Here is a 12,973-nt window from a genome sequence, read left to right as displayed (position 1 = left end):
CCACTAAGAGGAAGGACGAGCCACTTGCATACACAAACACACGCTTTTTACACCCCAGCTTTGCACAATGGGGAGTCATTCCCATAACATCAATGCAACTGGGAGCCCATCTCATTCCACAAGACCTACAAAACAGTTTATAAAGCTGAAGGCAGCAGGCAGGACCTAAACCATTTTTCTCCAGCAGAGCTTATGTTAATCTAAAAAGGGGTATCAGAAGACCTGAAAGTCTCTTCTCCCCACTTCCCCCAAACCCTGAGTAAATACAGTATACATGGAAGTTGGCTGCTAACAAGTGTAGTTCTGGCCTTTAAACCAGTCCTGAAAAGACTGGTTTAAACCAAAGCATCCAATCTAGAGCAACAGCAACCCCTTACACTACTAGCTGAACTGCACCTAACTCTTTACTACAGACAAATTGCTCCGTAAAACTCTGGCAAGAGTCCCACCACCTGCCTTTACTGACCCCCTCCTCCCCCACCCGTGCCTGCCAGGCTCGGGGTGGCAGGGAGCGCATCTGAGCGCGCAGGTACCGCTGAGCCGTGGGACACTACTGCAGTTCAGCAAAGGCACTTTCTTTTTCTCCTCGTATCCCACCTCACCCTTCATAACTGCAATTTGTAAATAATTCTTCACAAATTGTGACAGGTTTCTTATCTGAATAGCACTTCTTCTGGGACTACACGGCTGAAAATAAAGTAAAATTAACTTCACACTCTTCAGAGTATGAAAAAGCACCCACCGCACCCCCTCCCCTCATACAGAAGGGCTCATATAACTCACCCCTGCCTTGTAGTGAAGCTCTCCAAGGTTTCTTTGGCCCGCGCTCCCAGGGACGGACAGTGATTTCCCTTCGGCTGTCACTCCCCGTGCTCTCAACCTGCCCCCGAGCAGCCTGCCCTGCCCTGGGGCGGGGCTCCCGCCACTGCGCTGCCGCCGAGCCGCTGCTCCCGCGGCAGCCGCGGTTGTCCCGGGGCACCCGGGGCTCGCTGGCAAGCCCAGGGACCTGGTGAATCGGAGGCGGGCTGAAACAGGCGTGCTGTCCGGCTTCCCTGCCCGGGTTCCGGCAACGCCAACAGGCGCACAGCTCCTACGGCTTCTCGGTGGCGTCTGGTTTGAGTTTTGCTCAGCCGGCACGGTGAAAGCAAACGATCTGACTGATGCACTTAGCCGCTTTCAGCTGGGGCTCGTTTGACCTGCTGAGCTTTGCAGCGTTGGGATTGAAATAGCGGACGATCTTCTGGCAAGATCTTCCTTTCTGCTGCACTGCCCTTTTCCTCGTCCCCTCTTCTTAGCCTTCCACTGCAGGAAAAAAAAAAAAAGAGGAGGAAGGTTTTGATCACATTTGTTAAGCCTGTATATAGGTAGGCGCTCATCTGGGGCTCAAAATGTAAATCTGAGGTCTGAAGTCACCAATTAACTGAAAAGAGCCTGTGCAAACTTTTTGCAACAAAGCTGACCTTGCAGCCCTCTAAAAAATCCTATCTTCGAGTTTAGAAAAATTTCTGGCTAGAGGGCCCCAGGATGAAGTTGCTAAATACGAAACAAGTTTCAGTTACCTAGTGGGTTGGTGCCTTCCTTTCACTTCCAAGTTTGCCCTTTGATTTGGTGCAGCCAGCCTCCATGGGAGAGTGATAAATAAATGCTGTGAAATGTAGTCTTCATTACTAGGTGAATTAGCAAACACTTTGTTTTGTCAAAATCAGTAATGCCCAATTCAGGTGCTGATAAATCACAAGTTAGCTGCCAAAACCCATGGGAATTATTATTTTTAATCATTAATTTGAGGCTCTTCGTAGTGGCTTCTGAAACTTTAGAATAGCTTTATGCTATAACCCTGAGCTCTTTTTACTTGCTGTGGTTCTCTTGAAATCAAACCAGTTGTAAAATACTGCCTACTTTCAGGCTTAAAATATCTGAAACCACCAAGTTTCCTGTGGTTTCACATGAAACCATATGCTTTGTGATGAGTGTGCCTACTGTTGTAAAACAAGGGTGTAGGGCACAGCCAGGCAACTCAAAAGGTGTATTTGTCACCTCAGTGAAGGGCAAGAGCTGATCAAAGCTCAGAAGGACCTGAAGTAGTTAGGGAGGAGCTTGGATTTTTCTGTTCTTTTCTGTATTGCTACTTCTCATGACTTTATCAATGGATTCATGGTATTTCAACACTTTTTTTGAGCTGCAGCTCCCAAAAGGTAGGCAGTTACACAGAAATTGCCACTTAAAAAATCTAGCTCTCGTCTATGTGGGAATAAGTTTAAAAGTATAGCATGGGTACACAAATTAGAGAGCACCTCTTGGGAAAGGCTAACCTGTTTTTCTCCTTCGTTTTATGACTTGGGGATATGTGTGTGTTTGGAATATGTGTGTATGGTGAGGCAGCTGTCTTAAGACTACTTACTATGACCTTCTGTGTGCAGTAAATAAAATGCAGAAGACTCCTTCTGCCCCTCCCCAAAAATTAGCATTAAATGAGTATTAAAAATAATGCTTCTGTGCAGACTCTGTATTCCGAACTTCCAGTGGCCTCACATCTCTGACTAATTCTACTTGTCATTTGAATTAACAATATCAAATGCAGATTGATATCTTCTCTCCTGTTGATTAAAACCCAAGAGTTACCAACAATGAAGAAAAGTATTCGAAGTTGTTTGTGCTATTGCAAACCGTATTCATATCTACAGGCAGCGTTTTCAGATCCTGCAGAAAACAAAGGACAGGCTTCTCCCAGCTGTCTGGGTGACATTTTTATGATTTCATGAGAGAAAAACACAGATTTGAAAGCAGCTTATTTACAGGTCTTATTCTCAGGTCATTTGCAAAAATAAAGTCAAATCACTGCCTTCCACGGAAATCCTGAGATGGGTGAGGGAGTCTGGGATTTCAGTGAGAGCTAATGATCACTTTTGCTGGAAGAAGAGAAACTGTAGCTGGGATAAAGCTTTTATTTACTTACTTATTTTTGATTGGTCTAATTCTCTAAATCTGCATATGTAGGTCATACCTGTAGCAAGCAACCTCACTTTGCCTGGTTAAATTTCCTTTCAGGAAGACTGTGTCATTGTTCATTTCAATCTCCGGCAGATTTTTCTGTATATATATATGTTTTATATGTATATGTTCTGTATATGTAACATTCCACAGCTTCAGAAACGCAGAGGCCGTGAAAATGCGGGAAGACCCTGCACTCTGCACTCATTCTGCACTGTCAGGAAACTACCCAGTCATTCCACCTGGATCTGAGATACTCTTTTCTCTACTGCCTTAATTCAGACAGCCTTATACATAGCATTGGTTTTGTAAACACATTGCTCCTGACATGCCCAAGGAATACTATCTTGACTGAGGTCATGGATACATGATAACCTGAGGAGGTTAACCATTTCACCCTGACCTGAATGGTTTTCTGCATACCCAGTCTGATTATCAAATACTATTTAGGTTGTTTTCCTGTTAAGAACACAATGCAAAGAGAATGCAGACTGAGACAAGACTTATTTAAATAAAACAGAGTAAGGCATGTGCATGGGGATATATGGGTGAATTACGCTCTGATTCTAACACTACACGGTTGATAAGCTGTACTTACTCTAACCTGACATACCATATGGTAGATGACTCTTCACCTTTTCTCTGCTGGAAATATCCTCTATTGCATGACTGAAATATTATTAAAAGGGTCTAGTCACATTCTCACTAGACAAAATGCCTTTTTATTGGGGCTACATTTGATGTCTTTCCTTATCAGTGTGGACACTTCAGAAATCATGATACCTTAATTATAAAGAATGTATGAGCTCATCAGTGCTTGTTAGTCTATTGCTGATAGAAACTGTGTATAACTACGGAGGATGGCACAGCCCAGAGGGGAATGCTTCTAGGTAGAGACAGCCCTAATCCAAAGTGAGGTGTCTGCCCAGCGTATGGCGGTGAACACATAACAGGGTATTAAATTCTCCTGAGCACCTCCCTCCATACTATTGAATCCACCTCTGAAACCTCTCTGTGATAATTTATTATAAGTAAGCCCAAGTCACTGTGTTAATCCAAGGAGATGAGATAAAATAAAAAGAACACATTCCAAAATTATTTCATATTGCATATAACTTTATTTGTAGAGATGAATGCCCCTGAATGATGCCAAACATATTGGTGAGACAGCATGAAGTCAAATGATGCCATTCAGTCGCAATTTTCTTGAGGAAATCAGTTAGTTTTCCATAATTAGGCTACTGTGCATATAACAATAGCTGAAATCCTGCGTGTATGATTGGTGTAGTGAGGAAAAGATAATAAAAAGCAGTGAAAACAGGGGCAAAAAGTGTACAATATGCTGCCTTTTTTAAGAACATTTTTTCTTATTTCTATGATCCTGGAAAATCTTTTTGAGAATGAAAAAGAGCACAATAGCAAAACAGAACAGGTAATGGGTTTGGAGAAAGTAGAAGGCCAGCTCCTTTGCTGTATAAATAACATGAATAATGATGAAGCAGTACAGGAACAAGGCATACTGGTTTGGGGGCCAGAGTAGGTCTTGGAGTCCTTGGCTGAACTGTGGAAAAAGGAAAAGATACACATTATGTCACATGACTATGTTCCACTCATGCCCAGTCCATGTGCTTCTCTGAGCACACCTGGCTCTCTGGTACATTTAATTTATAAAAAGTTGCTGTGAGATAAGCCAGCACATGAACTGAGAGCAAATCAGCTATGCTGTGTTAAGTGACAAGTGTCACATTCCCACCCATATCCATAACATGAGCTAGGTTTTCTCTCTCTGAAATGAAGGTAAGTGACCTCATATTCACTGCAAGAATGAGCGTGCATGTACATAAAGCAGTTCGTGTGAAGTAAGTGCACACCCATGGTAAGGCTTTTCTGTGTCCATCTCTACATCTGTGGCACAAACTGTTGTCCGTGTTTTTTCACTGCATGGTCATTTTCATACGTTTTCACATGCTCATGGGCAAACTTTCAGGTCTTAATTTAATAAAAGAATTCAGTAGTTGATTTCCTTAGTCATTTAGCCAAATATATATTGGACCTGATCCTCATCTGTTTTTCTCTGATATAACTTCATTGATTTCATTGGAATTGCATTTACTTCACATAATTGTGACATCCTATCCAGACCTATGGATTAGCTATATGGAAAGAAAATAATATATGCATATGGAAAACTTCAGGGCTTCAGGTGCTTAGCTGAGTGCCATTACTGTGCGTGATCTGAGCTCCTATGTACAACCACAACACAAATGCTACAAATACTGTGTAAAACGCATTCTTCTATCCTGTCCTGAGAGCACAGAACATGCAAGAGAAGAAAAACACGCAAGTACCTCTAAAACATTGATGATTTAGATTCAGATTCTGCCTACTCTCTAACTCAGTCCAATGACAAATTGCGTTAAACTGGAGGAGAGTCAGGCCCACAGACAGCCAATGTGATCAGGAAGAGCCCAGACAACCAAGATTTGCAGCTCTCCCATTTGCTAAACTCTGCCAAATAGAATGGTCTCTTCTGGGCTGGACTGCTGTTAACAGCAGACTCATATGCCTGAACATACGATAACTTCAACTACTTCTGTAAAAAACAGGCTTGCAAAATCTGACTAATTGTCTAGAAAATTTGCATTACTTTGGTAGATTCTGTCATCCACTCATTTATTCATGCATTTATTATCTGAGTCATCTAACTGATCAATTTCCAAGCCAGGAAATTGATCCCACTGTAGAAGCAGGAAACTGCTCAAAGTGGCGTTCAGAGCAACCCTGTTGTTCAAGGGGGAAAAATAAGAAAAAAAAAAGTTCTTGGATCTTTATGTCATAAACTTAATTTGAGAGTTAACAGTTCTTTAATACATTTTATAACAATGAATGTTACCATAGTTCATATTGAAGGGAGTAGAACAACTCCATTCTCCTTAAGTATGTGTACAAGCTGTAAAGATCACCTGGTGGAGTCTAACTTTAAAAGAAGTCACAGTAGTACTCAACACACAAAAGAATAAAACCTTATAAATTGCTTAACATAGAATGTGAATGTTTCAGTCTCTGTTGTGTTCAACCCTTTTCCTTTCCCTACTTACCGATCTTTCTACTGCCTGTTGATGAATCTGCTCCATTCTCTCTTCATGAAGCCTTTGCTTTTCATTATCCTCATGTTCATATTTCAGTTTAGCCAGCACAAAATCCCACTTCATCCTCTCAATCTCAATATCAGCTGCGGTGACCTGCTTGCCACAGAGCTGTTCCAGCTCCTCTGCATTGGTGGATACTTCGGACTGCAAAGCACTGGTTCCTCCCTTCATGTCCAAATGTGCCATATGCCACTTAGCATCCACGCTCTCTGTTTTACTGTCTGAGATGAAAGATGGTGTGGTCATGTCTCTGATGGCTCCCTGCTATAAATTGGAGAGAGGGAGGATAAATTCGTATTTAAGCTGATAGATGAAAATAGAATATGTTAATCTAAAACCTGAATATTTGTTCGAGTGATTATTCACACATTTGTATAATGACTCACTAGTTTCTAACATACATTGTTCCCCTTTAAAAAGTTTGTTTCTGGAGTTGGAAAAGAAATCTTCCATTGAATGTTGTCTTACAAAATATGAAATATCCACCATATACAAATTTTCTGATTTGAAAATGTAAAGAAAATTCTAAAAATATTTAATTAGGGCCTGGTTGATCTGAAACAAACACTATGGCTCTTTTGACCAAATGGAAGGGTTTCACATCTTGTGAATTTGATGTTAACCCATGAAAATGGGAGCCACTGAGGTTCTTTATCTCTGAGAAGTAACTCAAATGTCTCATGATCCTCACTTTCCTTTGCACACTCAATTTCCTGGCTGATCTGTATGTTCCATGATGCACTGTAGTTTTACATCTGGAAGAATTGTGTCTTCCACTTACCATCTTTTCATGCTGCTGTTTCTTGTTATCATTATTCTGGGGATCCTGTAAAGTAAGTTGAATCTCTCTCTGATTTTCCTCAAGCTCTTCCATAGCTGTTTGTAATGAATATTCTGATCCCTCTAGATCACTGAGTTCTTCCAAATCTCCTTGTATTTCCTGGTCTTTAGCAAACAGAGTTCCTGTCTCAACATGGGAGACCTCCACTGATGTTAAAGCATCTCCAGGGATGTTCTGGAACAGAATGGGGATATCTATGTGCTGACAATGAAGCAGGTGACCCGTATGTAAGAAAAGGAGTCACTCTGAGAATAATGTAGGCACATACACATAGAGCATACTGGAGACTATATGAAAATGGCTAGGGGCTTAACTCTCGTTTATGTTCTATAATGTTCCTTGCCTAGATATGAATAAAAAAAAAATCACTGGATATAAATTTGTAGGTAGATCTTCTGAAAATCTCACTTGTAGGCTTTTTAAGATGAGAATTTGTCAGCAATTCCATTTACAGTAACCCGTGAAGCTGGCTAGGGGCCCCCAGGAAGAACAATATATCACTCTTCTTTAAAATGTAACATAATCAATATGCCTCCGCAGCTCAAAGAAGGATGGCTTTTCTTTCATGGAAATAAAACTTGACTGAAAATCTACCTTAGGCTGGGGAGTTTTTTACTGCCCCCAGCACAGTCAGATCACAACTTGTAGGGTACGTCTAGTCATTAGCTAGAAGTCAATACTATCCTTTTAACTGACTGGAGCTAGGTAGACATTTCAGCATGTGAACTAAGAGTTCAACCTCTCGTTTCCAGGCTCACAGTTGCTGCATTTTATAAAAGTGATATAAGGCATAGATTTCACATCTGAGAAAAGATTTAGGCAAGTAAGACAATTAATTTGTTTGTTATTGAGTTTGAGGAAGAAGAGCAGAAGAGGAAGAAAGTAAAGCAAGCTGATTACCATGGGTAACTGATGTCCAAAGACAGGGCAAATGGCAGGCTAAACATAAGGCAACAGTTTCCTCTTCACAGGATTGCCATACAGAAAATGTGAAAGCAGTTGTCCCAGTTCAAAGGCCGGGACCCAACGACTGCAGAGATTCTGCCCTTAGCTGACTTCATAACTGCCCTGTTGCCACAACAAACTGATGCTTATTGTTGGCAAGGTCACATTCTGCCACATTCCTTGTTTGACCGCTGGGACAGTATCTAGGCTCTTCAAGGGGGACTGAGCTTACCTCCTCTTCTGTCACAGACCATCCTACTTGGTCACTGTTTTCTCCCTTGTAAATACATCTATTCGTTGCAGTGAAGCTTTCTGCCAGAATTCGTGGACTCCCAGAATGTCCCTGTGCTCAAGCCAATTAGCTCTTTCTGGGAGGCAGGTTTATTGGATCAGATAAAGCACTATGATAATAGCTATCCCATTTCGGTGTTCCTGGATAGTTTCTCTTCAAGGTGTTGCATTGAATCTCATGGATATAATTAGCCCAGGAATCTTTGCACTGTCCTCTATTCCCTATGGTAGATATGCCAGCATTTCAGTTTCCCATTGATAAACTAGAATCCCTTGCAGCGACTGGTCACAAGCTCACAGTGACTTCGCAATACAGTAAAGGATGTCCTGTAGTAAGATAATGTGAGCCCTTTAAGAACCTTAAAGAAAGCTTTCTTCTTCTCTGTTATTCAGGAGTAGGGAGACAAAGTTCTTCTACTGTTACTAGTCTGTATAAAGCACCTTTCAGAAAAGGCTCTATCAATTACAGATTATATCATGTAAATAAACACAGGGACCTCAATTGCTTTTTGCCCTGTTCCAAATATCATATACACTAGGGCTGAGTCAGTATATTTGTTTGGTAGGTGATGTGTGGATGATAGATCCAGAGAAAATATGAAAGACTAACGAAGTAACTGAGACCACCTCCTGTTGCATCATTTATCAAGTATTTTGTCAGTTTACAGCTGGATTTTCAAATCCCAAGGCACACTGAAGACAGAATGACACACAGGCTCTGGAATTCCATCATTAGTTTTGACTGAAAATATCAGAGAGTTTTTAATTGCTTTTGGTGCCAATGATCCAATTACCTAGTTAAACATAGGTCCTAGTTATTGAAATAATCAGAAAAAGAGCAAGAAGGCATGTAGTATATTTGTGTGTACGTTGTATTTGCATATTTATTCTATGCTTTCCAAAGGTAACGTGTATTTTCTAAGAAGACACAGACATGGAGCTGTGGCAATCTTTGTGTTTTATTACCGTTAAGTTTCCTGAATTCCTGGTGGACAATGCAGATATCATAATGCCTTAAATGCTTACTAATGATATATTTGTTTAGACAGTCTCAAGACATCCTTGTGAATGTATATCCCCATAAATCTTAAAGAACTATAAAAAGGATTTTCATCTCTGTCCAGGGATCAAACATTTTAGTGCAGTTAGGAAATCAATCTGTTTTTGCTAAATGACTTAACTGGCAAGTGGGAGGCATAGGATACTGTCTGGTAGGCATGAAATATACAGTAAACCTCCTACAGTAAATAGGTACTTGCAAAATCATTCATTCTCTATGTACCAAACACCTTTCAACCTTTTGCAACCAGACTCACTACAAGGTACTTCAGAGAGTTGTGAAGTTCTCAGCATGTGCTCTTGTCTCACGTGCTCTTGTCCTTAATTTATTGTATTAAAATATTTGCCTTCACATTCAAACCAGAGAGGAAGCTAATGTCATTTCTCGTCGCACCCAAAGAAGTGGAGGCTGCTACTTCCATTTTCAAATTATCATCTCTTTTGCCCTGTTTTGCTTTCCTCTTATCTCTCCAAACTTGCTGTCACTTTGCCAGCAGAGCTGAAGTTAATGCATAGTAGGAAGGTATACTGCTGCCGTCATTTGTGCTGCAGTTATTGCCATATATTGCAAAATTTTACTTTCATTTCCTTCTTGATATGATTTTTCCATAGTTTCAAGGACACAGTAGGATATATAACAGTTGGGATAATTTATATTTAGAGAGTGAGGAAAGTTCGTGCCTGAGTAGGAAGTCTCTCTTCACAACGTATTTCAATATCTGAAGATAATTTCTCTAAAAAGCCTAGTGCATCTCATATGGGCATCTATGTTGAAGGCCAAATTTAGAGCAGGATGTTAGTAATATGGGATTGTGAGCAGAATTCCAAAGGAATTCCAAAGGTGGGTTTTTTTGGTACTCGGGCACTGCAAGTTCCTACATAATATTTAATAAATGGGAAGGTCAGCAAATGGAGTTGTATATAGACACTTACCAGCTGTTTCAGTCCCCTCAGATTAGATGACCTTCCAATACACTGGATCACAGTGCTGTTGTTTGGAAAAATGGGAGAGGGCTGGCAAAATAGTTCCTTAGACTGTAGCTTTTAGGCTGCCAGAGCAGTCAGGTAGTCTTCCTTAGACACCTCTTGGGAAATAAATGAGTACCTGCTTTGTGGCACACACACTATTGCTGTAGATTTTTATGCACTTGGGTTAATTTGTGAATTAAGGGTATGGTAAGAGGAGTTATCTCCTCTTTACATATGACGAATTGAGTCACTGGCTAAATCAAATGACACACCCACACCTGATCTTTAGTCTTACGCCTTATCTGTGCAACCATTCTTCTTTGGTCGTATTTTCTCCTTCCGAATAGTGCAGAAGTAGGCAAGACAATGTTCTTAGAAAGGAAACAAGTATCACATTTCTCCTACGTACATTGCCTTTTGGAAACAGACATAGTTATAAAGTTACTGGTGTACAGAGGCGTTCACACCAGAAAGAACAACATGCATAGGAAAATCCTGAGTAGATACAACTAACATGCACAATCATTCTCATGTTGTGATCACGCTAGAGGTCTTGTGCGTGCACTGGACAGTCAATCTGTGTATAGTGGCAACACTAACTGGACTTCCAGGATGCCAAACATTTAGAAATTCCAGACAAATGGCCAAATTCCTCTTTTTCTGGTCAGACAAAATTTACACATGCAAGAAAAGAGTACACGTTTCAGTGAAATTAAAATACACATAACCCCCGTCAAATATAACGGCCAAAAAAATGATCACCAGCATTCCCAAGCTCTTTAAAGGCTAAGCTGCCTCCTCTATGTATTTTTTGATCAATTCCGATGAATTATTTTAAATTATCCTAGCTAATTGTGCTTCACTGTTCCTTTTAGTGAACTTTGATGACCACTCAGAATATACGTTTGAACTTCCTGAAGATAAGCACAAAACACATGGGCTGTACATACTGGATATTGTACAAAGACAATACTACTTAAGCTGTACTGAGAGAAAGTGGCCTAATTTTACCGTAAAACTCATTCTTTTGTTTTTTTTTCTACAGCTTGCCTAATAAACTCAGGATTTGTTCCTCTGTCAGTACTGGCATACTTCATTTTCATGGGCTGATTTATCATGGTTTCTTTTCTTTGTGCACCAGGAAAAGAACTCTTCCATTTTGTAAAAACAGTGCAAAACTATTCGCCTGTAAGATTTAATTACCACATACAAACACACATGCATACATACATATCTGCATACATTATTATTTTAAGATATTCGTATGTCATGAAGGACAGAACATGAAGGATATAGGTGTTATAGTAATTTATGATGATATGAAAACCCTCCAGGGATCAGATTATCATCTAGAATAGGTTAGCAAACCTCATTTTCTTCCATGACATTCTGCTATTTTTCATCATCTGAGAATTTGGCTTAGAATATTTCACAACAATTCTGAGGCACTACAGATAAATTTGTGTTCTTTTACTTGACAAATAATACCGAGACCCCCAAATCCAGGTACCTTCTTACGTCAGTATTTCATAGAACACCAACAGATCTGTTTTATTAGGCCTACATTTTGGAGCTTCCTTATTTTCAGATTTTACTCTGTACTTGTTAAAATACTAGCTATACTCCAGCAAAGATAATTTCTTGAAGCCTGGGTCCAACCCAACTCATTCAGGTGAAAAGGTGCAGCCTGGCTTCTCCCAGGGCAGGTATTAGAACAATGCTGTCAAGCTGTCTAAGCTTGAAAGATAGTTGGAAGATGAGAGTAGAAGGCTGTGCATGTTGTGTCTGACTTCTCCGAGTAAGCAGAGAAAGCCAACAAGTACCAACAACCAGTGCAAAAGCACCACCAGTTTGATTTTTCTGAAATTATAGAGTAATTTTGCATAGCTGTAATTGGCATCATAAGATTCGAGACAGCACAGTATTGCTGTCATGGTATTTAAAGGCAGCTTTTAGTCAGAAATAATTATACGGGACTTAACAATATCCACAGTTTCAGTAAGGAGTTGGTGGTTGGGTTTTTGTATAGGACCTTTAAGAACATGAATGCATTTAAAACGGGAAAAGGCTTTTTTGAACACCTGACAGGAACTTCTGCAGTTATTCCAGAAATAAGCTCTGAATAAACATAAAATTATTTGCAAAACCTGAGCTACTTTTACTGCTGGTTTCACTGCAGCATATCAATCACTAAATAATTCATGGAATTTTTGCTTCCAAGTGAATTGGTCCACGTACTAACCCCCTTGGTTGGGTTCTGGATCATTGATGGAGTCTGAGCCAAGGAAAGGCCAGTCCTGAAAGATGAATGCAGTCTTTCTTCTGTTGCCTTTGGGCCATCACTATAGAAGATGGTTTCTCCCATTGCTTATGCCTACATGAGTTTCACAACTGCCTGCAGATCTGTGGGAATATAGGATCCCTTCAGAGAATGACAATCAACTGACAAAATGTCATTTCTTCCTATGTAGATGTTGGTTGGGTAGTGTCTCATGTTTGAGGTAGTTTTACAGTTTACTGCATTCATTGCATGGATAGGAGCACTTTCAATAGCTGGCAACTCTCATTTTTTTGAATATTCAGGATATCTGTGTTCAGATGAGATGATTCACTAAAATTAGAGTGTACCGTATCTCTGCTTAGAAAACTTAGCATATACACTGAGAAAGGAAGGAGATGGAAACATGGTTATTTGAGAAGCCATCTCCAGTGTTCTGAGAACAGAGAG

General features: G+C 40.3%; 1 protein-coding gene across 1 annotated transcript in view; it reads right to left on the bottom strand.

Moving 5' to 3' along the window:
• Positions 1-4,342: 4,342 nt before the first annotated feature.
• The window catches only part of TMEM247 (transmembrane protein 247), a 57,760-nt gene continuing 49,129 nt past the window's right edge, over positions 4,343-12,973 (bottom strand). The window contains exons 3-5 of the mRNA XM_075147925.1: positions 6,922-7,155; positions 6,090-6,404; positions 4,343-4,552 (exon numbers count right to left, since the gene is read on the bottom strand). Coding sequence (XP_075004026.1) covers positions 4,343-4,552; positions 6,090-6,404; positions 6,922-7,155 — 759 coding nt within the window. The remainder of the gene's footprint in view (positions 4,553-6,089; positions 6,405-6,921; positions 7,156-12,973) is intronic.

This window comes from Calonectris borealis, chromosome 3, assembly GCF_964195595.1.
Source record: "Calonectris borealis chromosome 3, bCalBor7.hap1.2, whole genome shotgun sequence".
NCBI lineage: Eukaryota > Metazoa > Chordata > Aves > Procellariiformes > Procellariidae > Calonectris > Calonectris borealis.
Note: the sequence above shows the minus strand (reverse complement) of the source record. Positions and strands in the feature narration are given on the sequence as shown.